The 12,714-nt window shown below is 39.9% G+C and overlaps 1 protein-coding gene across 2 annotated transcripts in view; it reads right to left on the reverse strand.

Annotated features, from left to right (window-relative positions):
* igsf9b (immunoglobulin superfamily, member 9b) overlaps positions 1–12,714 on the reverse strand; it is a 147,901-nt gene that overhangs the window by 15,622 nt on the left and 119,565 nt on the right. The window contains exons 5-12 of one of the 2 annotated variants that reach the window (XM_034169805.1): positions 12,079–12,230; positions 11,807–11,924; positions 11,319–11,460; positions 6,285–6,430; positions 1,834–1,976; positions 1,586–1,726; positions 1,378–1,494; positions 1,148–1,298 (exon numbers count right to left, since the gene is read on the reverse strand). In XM_034169805.1, coding sequence (XP_034025696.1) covers positions 1,148–1,298; positions 1,378–1,494; positions 1,586–1,726; positions 1,834–1,976; positions 6,285–6,430; positions 11,319–11,460; positions 11,807–11,924; positions 12,079–12,230 — 1,110 coding nt within the window. Of the gene's footprint in view, positions 1–1,147; positions 1,299–1,377; positions 1,495–1,585; positions 1,727–1,833; positions 1,977–6,284; positions 6,431–11,318; positions 11,461–11,806; positions 11,925–12,078; positions 12,231–12,714 lie in introns of those variants that run through there. The other variant, XM_034169806.1, reaches the window with a different exon arrangement.

Consider the following 12,714-nt stretch of genomic DNA (forward strand, 5'->3'; position numbering starts at 1 on the left):
GTGACTGGTGAAACTGAGCATAGTGCATTTTTATTTGTTGCACCACGTCTTCATAGAGAAGTTTTACCATACAGCATGTGAATGAAGATGAATAGTTGTCAACGTGGTGACTTACTGGAAATTGTAACAGTGTCACATATTCATTTTCCATTTATTTTTTTAAACCATTGTATGAAAGCATCTTCAATAACATTGGGTTTATTAAGTGTTTTGATTAGGGATTTCCTAATGTTATCTGATCAGTATTGGCTCAATAAAGCCATTTTTTAATGGTATTGGCTGAATTAAAGCCAGGTAATCAAATAAGTGTATGTGCACATTCCCTCTGCTTCACTTTAAAAGCTCAGTGTCAGCGTGTCCAACAAACTCCTGGCTGTGGCTTCACTACAAAGCCATAGTGCAAGTTTTTACAGCAATTTAACACTCTTTAAATACACAAAAAGCCTATTTTATTCACACAGCTCAACAGCGCGCATCAGTCTTCCTCTAATTCGTAAGCACAGAGTGATAAAGCAGGCAGCACTCAGAGCTGCCACCACAACAGTTTAAAAAAATATTTTACATCACTTCAACTACACAAGTCTGTTCTGAAGGACTGTGAGTGTGATATGACCTTCCTCCAGGCCAATTAGGCTGTGATTTCCACTAAAATATGAAAGCATTTTTCCCCTGTAGTCATCATCTGTTTAACCATATCATTTAACTCCATTTTTTGGAGATAGTACAGGGGTGTAGTCAGAGGTGAGTAGAAAGCAACCCCTCCCCTGCCAGAGTAAAAGATTTTTTTATTTAACCAGGTTAGTCCCATTGAGATCAAGATCTCTTTTACAAGGGAGACCTGAAATCATGAAGAAGCACCTTGGATTTAAGGCATTTTTGTCTTAATGCATAGCAGAGCTGTTAAAGTGACAACCATGTACAATGGATTGACTTTAATATTCTTACATTCTCCTCTGTGCAAGTGTAATTTTGAGGAACATACAAAAATTTGATCAGGACTCTGTCAGCAGATACTCAATATTAAATGAATCGGATGAGGGGCATTAAAACCTGATTGGGACATCCCGAGTGCTGATTATGTAAAGTTGGTTAATTTATATTCTGTACTTAAAATCAGATACTGCTGTCTCCATGCCAGCTGACTCACCGAGCACTGTGACCACAGTGCCTGCACTGACAGTGGCTACACGATTTGTGGCCAGGCACTCCCAGCCACCTTGATGATCTTTACTGAGTGGCTGCAGCAGGAGTGAACCATTGGCCAACACAGTGTAAGTGGAGCGAGGAGTCGAGCCAATCTGCGTGGAAAAATATGACAAGTATTAATAAATAATTAATATTTGTGCACCTATCAGAGTGGAAAGTCTCCTCCTGTACCTTGCTCCAAGTTATGTTTGGAGCAGGATCTCCACCGGCCACACAGGGGATGACCAAGTCTCTGCCCACCTCCTGCAGATACTCAGGACGAGGACGAACTCTGAATGACGGTGGGTCCTGGAGAAGAAAGACATGTGCCCGTTTTACATCCACCATTGAAAACTGTGCACATGCATGGAGAGGGTTTCCTCTGGAGAGGAGGCCTCACCTTCAGAATGACCTGTGTGGGTTCAGACCGGCCCATGGTGCCATAGCTGTTATAGGCAGTACAGGTGTACATGCCCACAGCATTGTCATTGGCTGTTGTAATAAAAACAGAACCCTCTGAGTTCACCATCCAACCTGGGAACTGGAGTTTAAAAAAGAAAAAGAAAGTTATTCCAAAGGCATCCGTCCAGTTATACGAGTTTTCATTGTACTATCAGATGCTTTTAAAAGGCACATACTGAAACTTACATTGTCGAGATCTAAATTAGTCCCGTCTTTAGTCCAGTTGATATTAAGCACAGGAGGATCAGCCTGCACAGGGCAGACAATGATTCCCTCCATGCCAGCAGGCAGGTAGGTTTCCCTGGGCATTCGACCCACACGTGCAGGGTCTAAGATGGCAGAAGAAGAATGATAAATTACAGTGAAAACTAAATTTTTTAGCCCAGCACAAACACAGAAAAGGTTCCATCTTTTAACAGAATGTTTAAAGAAGGACTAGCTTAAAAATTATTCTTTTTTTTCTGATAAAACATACTAAAAACATGCATTTCCCACCCTTCTTATGAGGTTTTTTTTTAAATAATTAATAAATCGATAAAAAAAAAAACGATAAAGAACGCATCTGATTGGTCGGAAATTTTATGACATATGTGTGTGGGGACCAAGCTCCTGCCTTAATGTATCCCTATTGAGTTCTATGTGCAACAAAGGGAGAATGTCGATAAGACGGACTGACAAACGTTTTCCCAAATTCAGGTGCAATCAGCGTGATTGTCACAAATAGCCTCTGCGTGTGGTACACTTGGCTGGCTGTTTATACGCTTGTCTAAAAATAGAGTCTGACTTACTCACATATAGATGCAGCCATTAAGTAACGGCTACTTACAGTTCCTCACTTGTCCCGCTGAGAATGGGTTCAAAACCAAAAAAGTTGCTGAAAGATAGTGCAGCCCAAATGTGTGTAAACGCTTACATCACTCTACTGGTTTGAATGCAGCGCTTCTAGTGGCGATTTATTTTTACTGAATATGTTTAGAGTGCTAATTATTAATAAAAAAATATAATTTTACAAATAACTGTAAATATTAGTTTTACTTACCAATTAGAAAGATACTATTATACAAATTTTTTTTTTACAAGCAGCCTCTTTTAAAACTATAGGGCCATCTGCATTTCACTAAACTGACAAAACTGAGTTTCTCTTAAAATCCAAGCATTGTAATGTTGGTTTATTTTAGAAACGTCCTGTAAAATTACAGCTCATTTTAACATAAGTGTCAATCTGACTCCAGAAAGGGCAAAGAGGGTGCAGGTTTCTTTGTAACCACCAAGTCCACCAAGTGATTTCATTGATGAACTCATCCCATCAGCTGTTAATCACCCCCAGACTCCTCCCCCCATCCCCCCAAAGTACGGCCCTCTTAACCCCCCACCATTTTAAGCATTTTTCTTTATTTGCGTTTCACATGCCTGGAAAGTCCTCACCATCTCATTTAGGTCCTTCACAATTTACTTTCAGTAAATGTTTGTGGGGAGCATTAGCATGACTAAAAACCTTACGTCCTAAGTTACGTCCTGATTTGTGCACCATTTCTAACCTAGCACTTTTTAAATCAAAGCTCAGGACTTATTTATTTAATCTGGCTTTTAAAACCTATTGGTGCTGTGATATGTTTTGCTTTTATGTGCCATTTTAAATCTATTGTATGTTTTTATTTTTTGTGGATTCTTGATCTTTGATTTTACTGTAAAACGCTTTGGACACAGTCTGGCTACTCTAAAGGGCTATACAAATAAATATTGATTGAGTAATCTTAAATAATGAATACCTCTGAGAGCAGAATAAAGCCACGAGGCTCATTCAGACACATTAATCAAATCAAATCAATTTTATTTATATAGCGCCAAATCACAACAAACAGTTGCCCCAAGGCGCTTTATATTGTAAGGCAAAGCCATACAATAATTACGGAAAAACCCCAACGGTCAAAACGACCCCCTGTGAGCAAGCACTTGGTGACAGTGGGAAGGAAAAACTCCCTTTTAACAGGAAGAAACCTCCAGCAGAACAAGGCTCAGGGAGGGGCAGTCTTCTGCTGGGACTGGTTGGGGCTGAGGGAGAGAACCAGGAAAAAGACATGCTGTGGAGGGGAGCAGAGATCAATCACTAATGATTAAATGCAGAGTGGTGCATACAGAGCAAAAAGAGAAAGAAACAGTGCATCATGGGAACCCCCCAGCAGTCTAAGTCTATAGCAGCATAACTAAGGGATGGTTCAGGGTCACCTGATCCAGCCCTAACTATAAGCTTTAGCAAAAAGGAAAGTTTTAAGCCTAATCGTAAAAGTAGAGAGGGTGTCTGTCTCCCTGATCCGAATTGGGAGCTGGTTCCAGAGGAGAGGAGCCTGAAAGCTGAAGGCTCTGCCTCCCATTCTACTCTTACAAACCCTAGGAACTACAAGTAAGCCTGCAGTCTGAGAGCGAAGCGCTCTATTGGGGTGATATGGTACAATGAGGTTCCTAAGATAAGATGGGACCTGATTATTCAATACCTTATAAGTAAGAAGAAGAATTTTAAATTCTATTCTAGAATTAACAGGAAGCCAAACATTACCTAATTTAAACATGGCCCTGTATTTATGACATAAAATGTACTGCATTATCATACAGTGCTGCTTGAAAATTTGTGATCCTTTGAGCTTTAAACATGTTTGAATTTTTTTTAGGACAGACAAAACAAAACAAACAAACAAACAAACAAAAAAAAACAGCAAAAAAAAAAAAACAAAAACAAAAAACTAAAATTTCTAAAGTTATGTGCTTTAAACTCTCAGTAAAAAGTGATCTCTATATTATGAATTAAACAAAATAAAAATCTAAAATCCAAAATGATGATGTGAACAATTAAGTGCACCCTTTGGTATAACACATATAAACCATCCAGTCCTCTTTAGACAAGTCAGGGGATGGATGCATGAACATTTCCAAGAAACTAGTTATGTACAAACAGTAAGGTACTCTATGGTAAATCTGTGTGGAGCAGACGGTTCTTAATCACTAAGGGACCATGCAAGGAGGAGAAGAGTGAGGAAAGCCACCAATACACCCAGACAATACTGAAGAAGTTATAGTTATGAATTTTGCATTGCCTTATACAGCTTCATGATGAAGTGGTACAGAGAAGGATTTAACAAAAAGAAAAAGAAAACTTGAAAGCTCAGCTACAATTTGCCAGAAGGCACATCAGCGATGCAAGCCTAGATTCGATCTGTTTTGTTGAAAGAAAATTCTTCTTTGCTACACTCCACTATAAAGCTATGAGTGGTGATGCAAAATGCAAAACTTGCACTGTGCACAATTTCTTCAGTCACAGCCACATAAGCCTAAAACGTATGCAGGGTTGTCTGGGTTTCTTCGTGGCTTTCCTCGCTCGTCTCTTTCTTGCACTATCCCTTAGTTTTTGAAAACAGTCTGAGTCACAATGATTTACCACAGAGTACCACAGTATTCACATTTCCTTATAACCGATGTAAATAAAGTTCAAGACATACTCAGCGTCTTGGAAATGTTCATGCATCCATCCCCCAACTTGTCTGAAGAAAGCTGGATGTAAAAGTGATGGTTTATAGTAAAGGGTGCACTTAATTATTCACATCATCATTTTGGCTTTTAGATTTTTATGATTACTTTTCACTGAGTTTAAAGAGCATACTGTTAGAAATTTTTATATAAAAAGCCTGAATTTTTAATTTTTTGTTTGTTTGTTTGTTTTTTGATGTCCTAAAAACATGTAAAAGCTCAAGAGTTTGTAAACTTTCAAGCAGCACTGTATATTTTCTTGAGAGCCCACAAAATGGAACCACGCTTGACAACACGTGACAAGTTGCTCCTGTATACTGATCTGAAAGTGGTGTGATTCACAGTCCCGAGCAGAAGGTGGTGGCTGGACACCTCTGAATGAGAAGGATATTCTGGGTCTTCGTGAATTTAATAAATTCTGCTCTCAAACTGAAAGATCACACTCTTGACTAAAGAGTGGGAATATAACCTTCACACTAATCTGCACTCCACTTGTTTGGACTGTGTGGGACAGCCAGTACAGCAACAAGGAGGACAGCTAGACTAAGGTAAGGCTAACTATTATGTTTTAAAAATGTAAAGGTATTTTAAAGAATTTAATTACATTTAGTCAAGTAAATATACACATTTAGATCTAAACAGAGCCACTGAACAGACAACAATATTACAAGTATTAAGAAATATTTGTCCACCTATCAGAGTGGAAAGGCTCCTCCTGTTATGTATGGAGTAGTATCTCCACTGGTATCAGAGGGGATGACATTTTCATCTGTTCAGCGGCCACATGAAGCAGTTTACTGTTGAATTCTTTGTGCCCCATACAATAACATTAATTAGCACATTAGCTTTTGCTCGCTAACAGTATTTGCATTATAAACAAAGAACACACCAATTAAATTAATCTGGCCTCATGTTGCATAAAGCAGGAGCATCACCTTTAAAAAATAAATGTAACTTATAGAGCAGTGCAAGTTATGTATTTTTTCCTCTTCACAAAACATTTTTTAAACAGATGAGACTAATACTCCAGTGCGACTTATAGTCTTGAAAATACAGTATATCAACTCTGATCCACTTTAGCTGTATTTAGCCAAAGTGGAGTAGGAATCAACTCTTACGTTTCACTTTCAGATGTGCAGAGGCAGAGGGCGGAGTCAGTATACCATTAGTTGGAACACAAGTGTAATTGCCAGCATCTTCTGGAACAAGGTTGGGGATAAGAAGTGTTCCATCAACCAAAATCTTCACACGGGACTTCAAGGACCTACAAAAATGTACAAAATATTTGTCATCTTAACATGTTTAAGCAGTCCAATCGCTTTAGTGAGAACATAAACTGATGAATTGTTAATAACAAGAGTCTAGGAACACATGAGAAAAAGGAGGCCCAGGGGCAGATGTGACTATCAACAACTTTACATCTGGATCGCACCCAAACTCTGGTAATTAATTTACTGTGGCCAGTGAGAACATTCATATTTTATCAATTGTAATATCCAATACTTTTTGAGTTGGGTATGGCCCAGTCACACGGCACTTAATGAAGGGCAACGAAGCCCCGACGAAACAAGAAATCTGGACTTTCGTTGGCATCGTTTAACCTTCGCGCAGCTTCGTTCTTGCAGCTGGCACTTCGTCAGGATTTTTAAACTGTTGAAAAATATGAACGAATGGCAACAAAAACCTCAATTTGTCTGTTTCCTTTTGCTGTCGTTCTTGACATTTTTTAATCGTTTGTTTAGTTTTTGTAACGTTACTGTTTAATTTGACTTTGTTGGAGCAGCTGAAGGTTTTCACACAGTGCAGAAGCCGGTTTGTGAGCGCTGAGGCTGCTGCTGCTTCATGTACCGTTGGAAATTACAAGGCAAATTCAGCCTGCTTGCTTGGATTTTTTTATCTGTGTGTGTGTGTGGGGGGGGGGGGCACCTTACATAGGCCAGAATTAATCTTTTGTGTGGATATACAGTCAACAAAAATATAAACGCAACACTTTTGGTTTTGCTCCCATTTTGTATGAGATGAACTCAAAGATCTAAAACTTTTTCCACATACACAATATCACCATTTCCCTCAAATATTGTTCACAAACCAGTCTAAATCTGTGATAGCACTTCTCCTTTGCTGAGATAATCCATCCCACCTCACAGGTGTGCCATATCAAGATGCTGATTAGACACCATGATTAGTGCACAGGTGTGCCTTAGACTGCCCACAATAAAAGGCCACTCTGAAATGTGCAGTTTTATCACACAGCACAATGCCACAGATGTCGCAAGATTTGAGGGAGCGTGCAATTGGCATGCTGACAGCAGGAATGTCAACCAGAGCTGTTGCTCGTGTATTGAATGTTCATGTCTCTACCATAAGCCATCTCCAAAGGCGTTTCAGAGAATTTGGCAGTACATCCAACCAGCCTCACAACCGCAGACCACGTGTAACCACACCAGCCCAGGACCTCCACATCCAGCATGTTCACCTCCAAGATCGTCTGACACCAGCCACTAGGACAGCTGCTGGAACAATCGGTTTACATAACCAAAGAATTTCTGCACAAACTGTCAGAAACCGTCTCAGGGAAGCTCATCTGCATGCTCGTCGTCCTCATCGGGGTCTCGACCTGACTCCAGTTCATCGTCGTAACCGACGTGAGTGGGCAAATGCTCACATTCTCTGGCATTTGGCACGTTGGAGAGGTGTTCTCTTCACGGATGATGCGAAGGAGATGTGTTGCACTGCATGAGCCAAATGGTGGTCACACCAGATACTGACTGGTATCCCCCCCAATAAAACAAAACTTTACCTTTCAGAGTGGCCTTTTATTGTGGGCAGTCTAAGGCACACCTGTGCACTAATCATGGTGTCTAATCAGCATCTTGGTATGGCACACCTGTGAGGTGGGATGGATTATCTCAGCAAAGGAGAAGTGCTCACTATCACAGATTTTGACTGGTTTGTGAACAATATTTGAGGGAAATGGTGATATTGTGTATGTGGAAAAAGTTTTAGATCTTTGAGTTCATCTCATACAAAATGGGAGCAAAACCAAAAGTGTTGCATTTATATTTTTGTTGAGTATAATTAATTATTTTGCCACAAGCAACTGTTGAATTTGAAATAACAAAAAAGGTGTGTAATTTCCGATGGTACTTGAATGCAGCATTAGCGGCAGCAGCAGCTACTGCGTGCGCTTATTATTTTGTGTTAAATATAACAATATGAGTGCAGGAATGATAATCCAGTCCTTCTGTACATGTGGCAACAGGTAGATGATTCAAATGATTATATAAAGAGCTGTTCTGGAAGGAAGAATTCACGTTGTGGATCAGTGATCAGCTGGTGGAATAACTGCACATGTGAGTCAATGCGCGCGTTCACAAGCACTGATTACTGCTCTGATATATTCAATCATCTTTAAACTTCCAGAAACCAAAGCAGGTGGTCCACTGACATGTGCACAGATCTCCACAGCTTCTGTTTGCAGTTTCTCCAGGACTCAGGCGCTATGAGCTCCGTCCCAGTGCCGAGTCCTGGAACTCAGAGATGCAGATACACACTGCTCCAGCTGTGGCTCCAGGCGCATTTTGTTAAAGCGTCAAGATCGTGAGCTTTGGTTTTGTTAAATTCCTCCTTCGTCCCTTTTGCGTTCTTGCTTCACAGACTGTTCGGTGATAAAGTTCTTTCGTCCACCATTTCTCAACGAATTGTGACTTTTTTTTTTTACTTTTCCCCTTCATTCAGGAATCGCTGTGTGCCATGTGACTGGGTCATTAAACATACAAGCTTATTGACAAGGCCGGCCCTCCATAAACACAGAAAATGCATTATGCATCGGGCTTCGTGATGCGATAGCACCTCATTTTATGCACATATGCATTGCGCCACAGTGTCACCAGCAATTTTGATTGATCGGGTTAAGATAAATGAAACCCACTTCACTAAGTCAGTTCACATTTCTCTTTCTTCGTTTCACCTGCACTGCAGCTGCAATCATCAGCGCCCCGAATTAACCAGAGACTGATGGAGTAGACGATTTTTCCAGACATATTATTTAAATCAGATACTCCGCTTACTTAATCCAATAGTGTAATTACACCATTAAAAATATTTCACCGTTCTTTCCTTCATATTTGCCAGGTGTGTTTCTCACGGATGGCACGTGATGTACACTTCTTATCGTAGCCCTATCTACATAATTAGATTATTATTTTATATCTGCTTTCTTCCTGCTCAAAGAGACTGAGCAACCAGGCATGTGGCCAGCTGGTAGGGATGGGGGACACGTCACCCCCTGACCCCCCTTACAGTAAACACTTTTCATTCAATATTACTCTGACTGTCGTAATTTTACTCCTACAATTCTGCACTAAGTGGACTTGAGCAGCCAGAAAAAAACCTGTCAACTTTTAAATAAATAAATAAATAGAATTATTATGTAGAATGGCATTTTGTCACAAACTGACTTTTTCCGAAGAGTCGTGTTGCTGGTATCAGTGGTGGCCTCATTGCAAAATTTTACCTAACACCCAGATTTGCAGGGGCAGTCCTGCTATCAATAGCTGCTTGGTTGTAGTTGTTTGGAATTAATATCTGCCAGCCATGTAGTACTGGTCTACAGCTGATCATCTTTGCTAAAACAAACATGTGTCACCACCGGTTCTACTAATGCTGAAGACCTGTGCAAATTATTTGAGGCAGAATGTTTATTTATTTAACTCTTCTCCCCAAAGTATTAATTAATGTTCCGAACATCTTCATGTCTGATCATTTTTAATGGCACATGACAATGTAAATCTGATACTTAAAATACAGACACAAAAGTAAATGACTGACCCTTAAAATATCCTGAATACATTCACATTTATTGTAACTTATTTAATTGACGATGTTGTACCAGTTGTTTTTCTGCTGCGTTCCACATAAAAATATGCGATGATGCTCATCTGTCCCAATAACATTTCAGGTACTAACAAGCTGGTGCCTTATGCACGACCATACTATAATGAAAACAGGTGCATAGTCTGCACTAACCCACGGTACCCTGGATAAATGCTGATAAGCTTACCTTTGACAAGTGGTGCTTTTCTGCAGAAGGCTTTTACAAACTACAGTTTAATGACTTTAACCTTTGACAGCAAAACTAATAGGCTTCTTGGGGTCACTATGTATACTGCCTGTACCATGTTTGACAATCAGGCCAGTACAACTGAAATTGTAAGAAAAATAGGGCACCACAGTCTTGTTTGAACCCTACGTGATATCGTGGGATTTGACCCCTTATGAGGACAGCTGCTACTGTTGTACAATAAATACGTACTGTTTTGTTTTCGGCTGCAATCATCGAAGCAGTCGCGAAAAATGTTTTTTTTCCGGTTCCCATTGGGGAAGGGAAGAAGAGGAAAATGTAAGACGTCGTGTCAGGAAGTGTTAGGCTACACAGCTAACCAGAGTAACTACGGTCTTTCGCCTGCAAAACCTCCTTGACATGTGTGCAACACATATCCACTTTCCCACCGCATCGTCACTTTTTCATTGCATTTTCACTTTGTTTGCTTGTAATTTGCCCAAAAACTCAGAAAATGCTGTGTTTCTTTCCCTGGAAGTAGAGAAATTACATCATATGCTTCATATTTTATCCCTTTAATGCCTGCCCTCAAACAAGACTGTACTGTCCAATAAAATGTTCACCTTCACCATTTCAGATTTATATGTTGGAAAATACTAGTGTGGTGTTGTGCAGCATATGTTGAGGGCAAGCACGCAATATGGCCAGTATGGTCCTTTAATCTTAAGTTTTGAAGAGCCATAAATTCTAATTAGTCTCTTGGTGGAGCATCTCAGGGTTGCTGCGTGGCCTTCACCCACTTGCTTCAATTCAGGTAACAGACTTCTTCAAACTTAGTGCACATAAACAATATTAAATGTGTATGTGCTGTCTTTAATTCTGATGTGTGCCATTATTATGGTAAACAAGTAATAATTGTGGACTAATTGCTGTCTGAGGTAACTGGAGTGTAAACATAATTTCTCCACTGTGAGATCAATAAAGTATATCTCATCTCTCAACACCTTGACTGTGTTTGCAGTTACTGATGCACTTAACTGACACAACACTTTTTCAAGTGAGAATGTTTGTGGATCCTCTTTAAACTTACTCAATATGGTAAACATTCTGTCCTTGTTTCAACCATTCATAGGTGAGGTTGGAAGGGTAGGCATCAGCCTGGCACTGCAGCACAGCATCCTGGGACATGTTGAGAGTGGTGTCCTCTGGAGAGATGATGATGATGGGAGGACCTTTTTGACAAGTTGGGGGAAAATATAAGTAAACCTGATGTAGACATTAAGATTCTCTAGACCACTAACATCAATCACGGTCAAGATTTAGGAACAGATTAGTGTTCATTGTAATTAAGAGTGAAACTGCTGTGACAGCAGGGGATGGACTCTAGATGGCAGTATTAGCTGTGCTGAAGGATTAAACTGATCTCATCAGAACTGGATAAAAAAAACACATTTAATCTGTATGCACAGAATTTGTTACTTTCCAACCCACTAATGATGCGTTCTGTTGACATGCATGTTACAGCACCTGCTAAACTGAGAAAAACAGATTTTTTTCTCAGACTGAGACAACACTGACCTTTGACCTGGAGCTGGGTAGAGTGGGTCAGGTTGCCTTCTGAGTTTGACACATGACATCTATACAGCCCTGAAATATTCCTCGTGACGGAGGCCAAAGACAAGGTACCATTGAGCACCTAAAATGAGTTTTCCAAAAAAACAGATCAAAAAGAAAACCTGAAGGAAGCTCCAAAATATGCCATGCTACAAGGGCCATGATGAGGAAAAAAAAACAAAACATCACAATATCACATCAAGATAATACTAATACGATCTGTTAATCAGCCTTACTTTTATTTTTTCATGTTTCTCAACGAGCCTGTCGTCTTTATGCCACACGACAGTCGGTTGAGGGTTGCCGTGGGCTCCACAGCTGAGGGTTAGAGAGTCTCCCAGTAGAACCTCTACGAAGGTTGGTGGAGTCTTGATGAACACAGGTGGTGCTACAAAAAAAAAAAGAAAAAAAAAGAAAAAGAAAAACAGGACCGATGAAGTGCTTGACTCTGTTTCAAGACATCACAGCACTGACACGGCTGCACACGTCAAATGCAGCATCTGCCAGGTAGATAATAATGAATTCAATTACATATTAATGGGACAGTTCACCATCCAATAAGGAAAACAAGCTTAGTGTTTGTTGTTTGATGTTTGGGCCTTTTGCCAAGTCTTCAATGTTTTGGGGTTTTTGCCCCCCCCCCCCCCTTTTTTAAATGTTACAATCTAATTTAATAGTGCAAATTAGTCAGAGAAATCAATTCAATGCTCCAAGTGTGCAATTATATTGCACACTTGCAGCATATCCTGGAATAGAATTATAATCCTCATTTCGTCAATTACCGCTATATGATAGTCATGAAGGGGACATTTGATCGAAGGGTTTGCATTTCACAATCACACTGCAGTGATGTAAAAGTAATAGATTTTGAC

The sequence above is a fragment of the Thalassophryne amazonica genome, chromosome 5, assembly GCF_902500255.1.
Source record: "Thalassophryne amazonica chromosome 5, fThaAma1.1, whole genome shotgun sequence".
NCBI classification, from domain to species: domain Eukaryota; kingdom Metazoa; phylum Chordata; class Actinopteri; order Batrachoidiformes; family Batrachoididae; genus Thalassophryne; species Thalassophryne amazonica.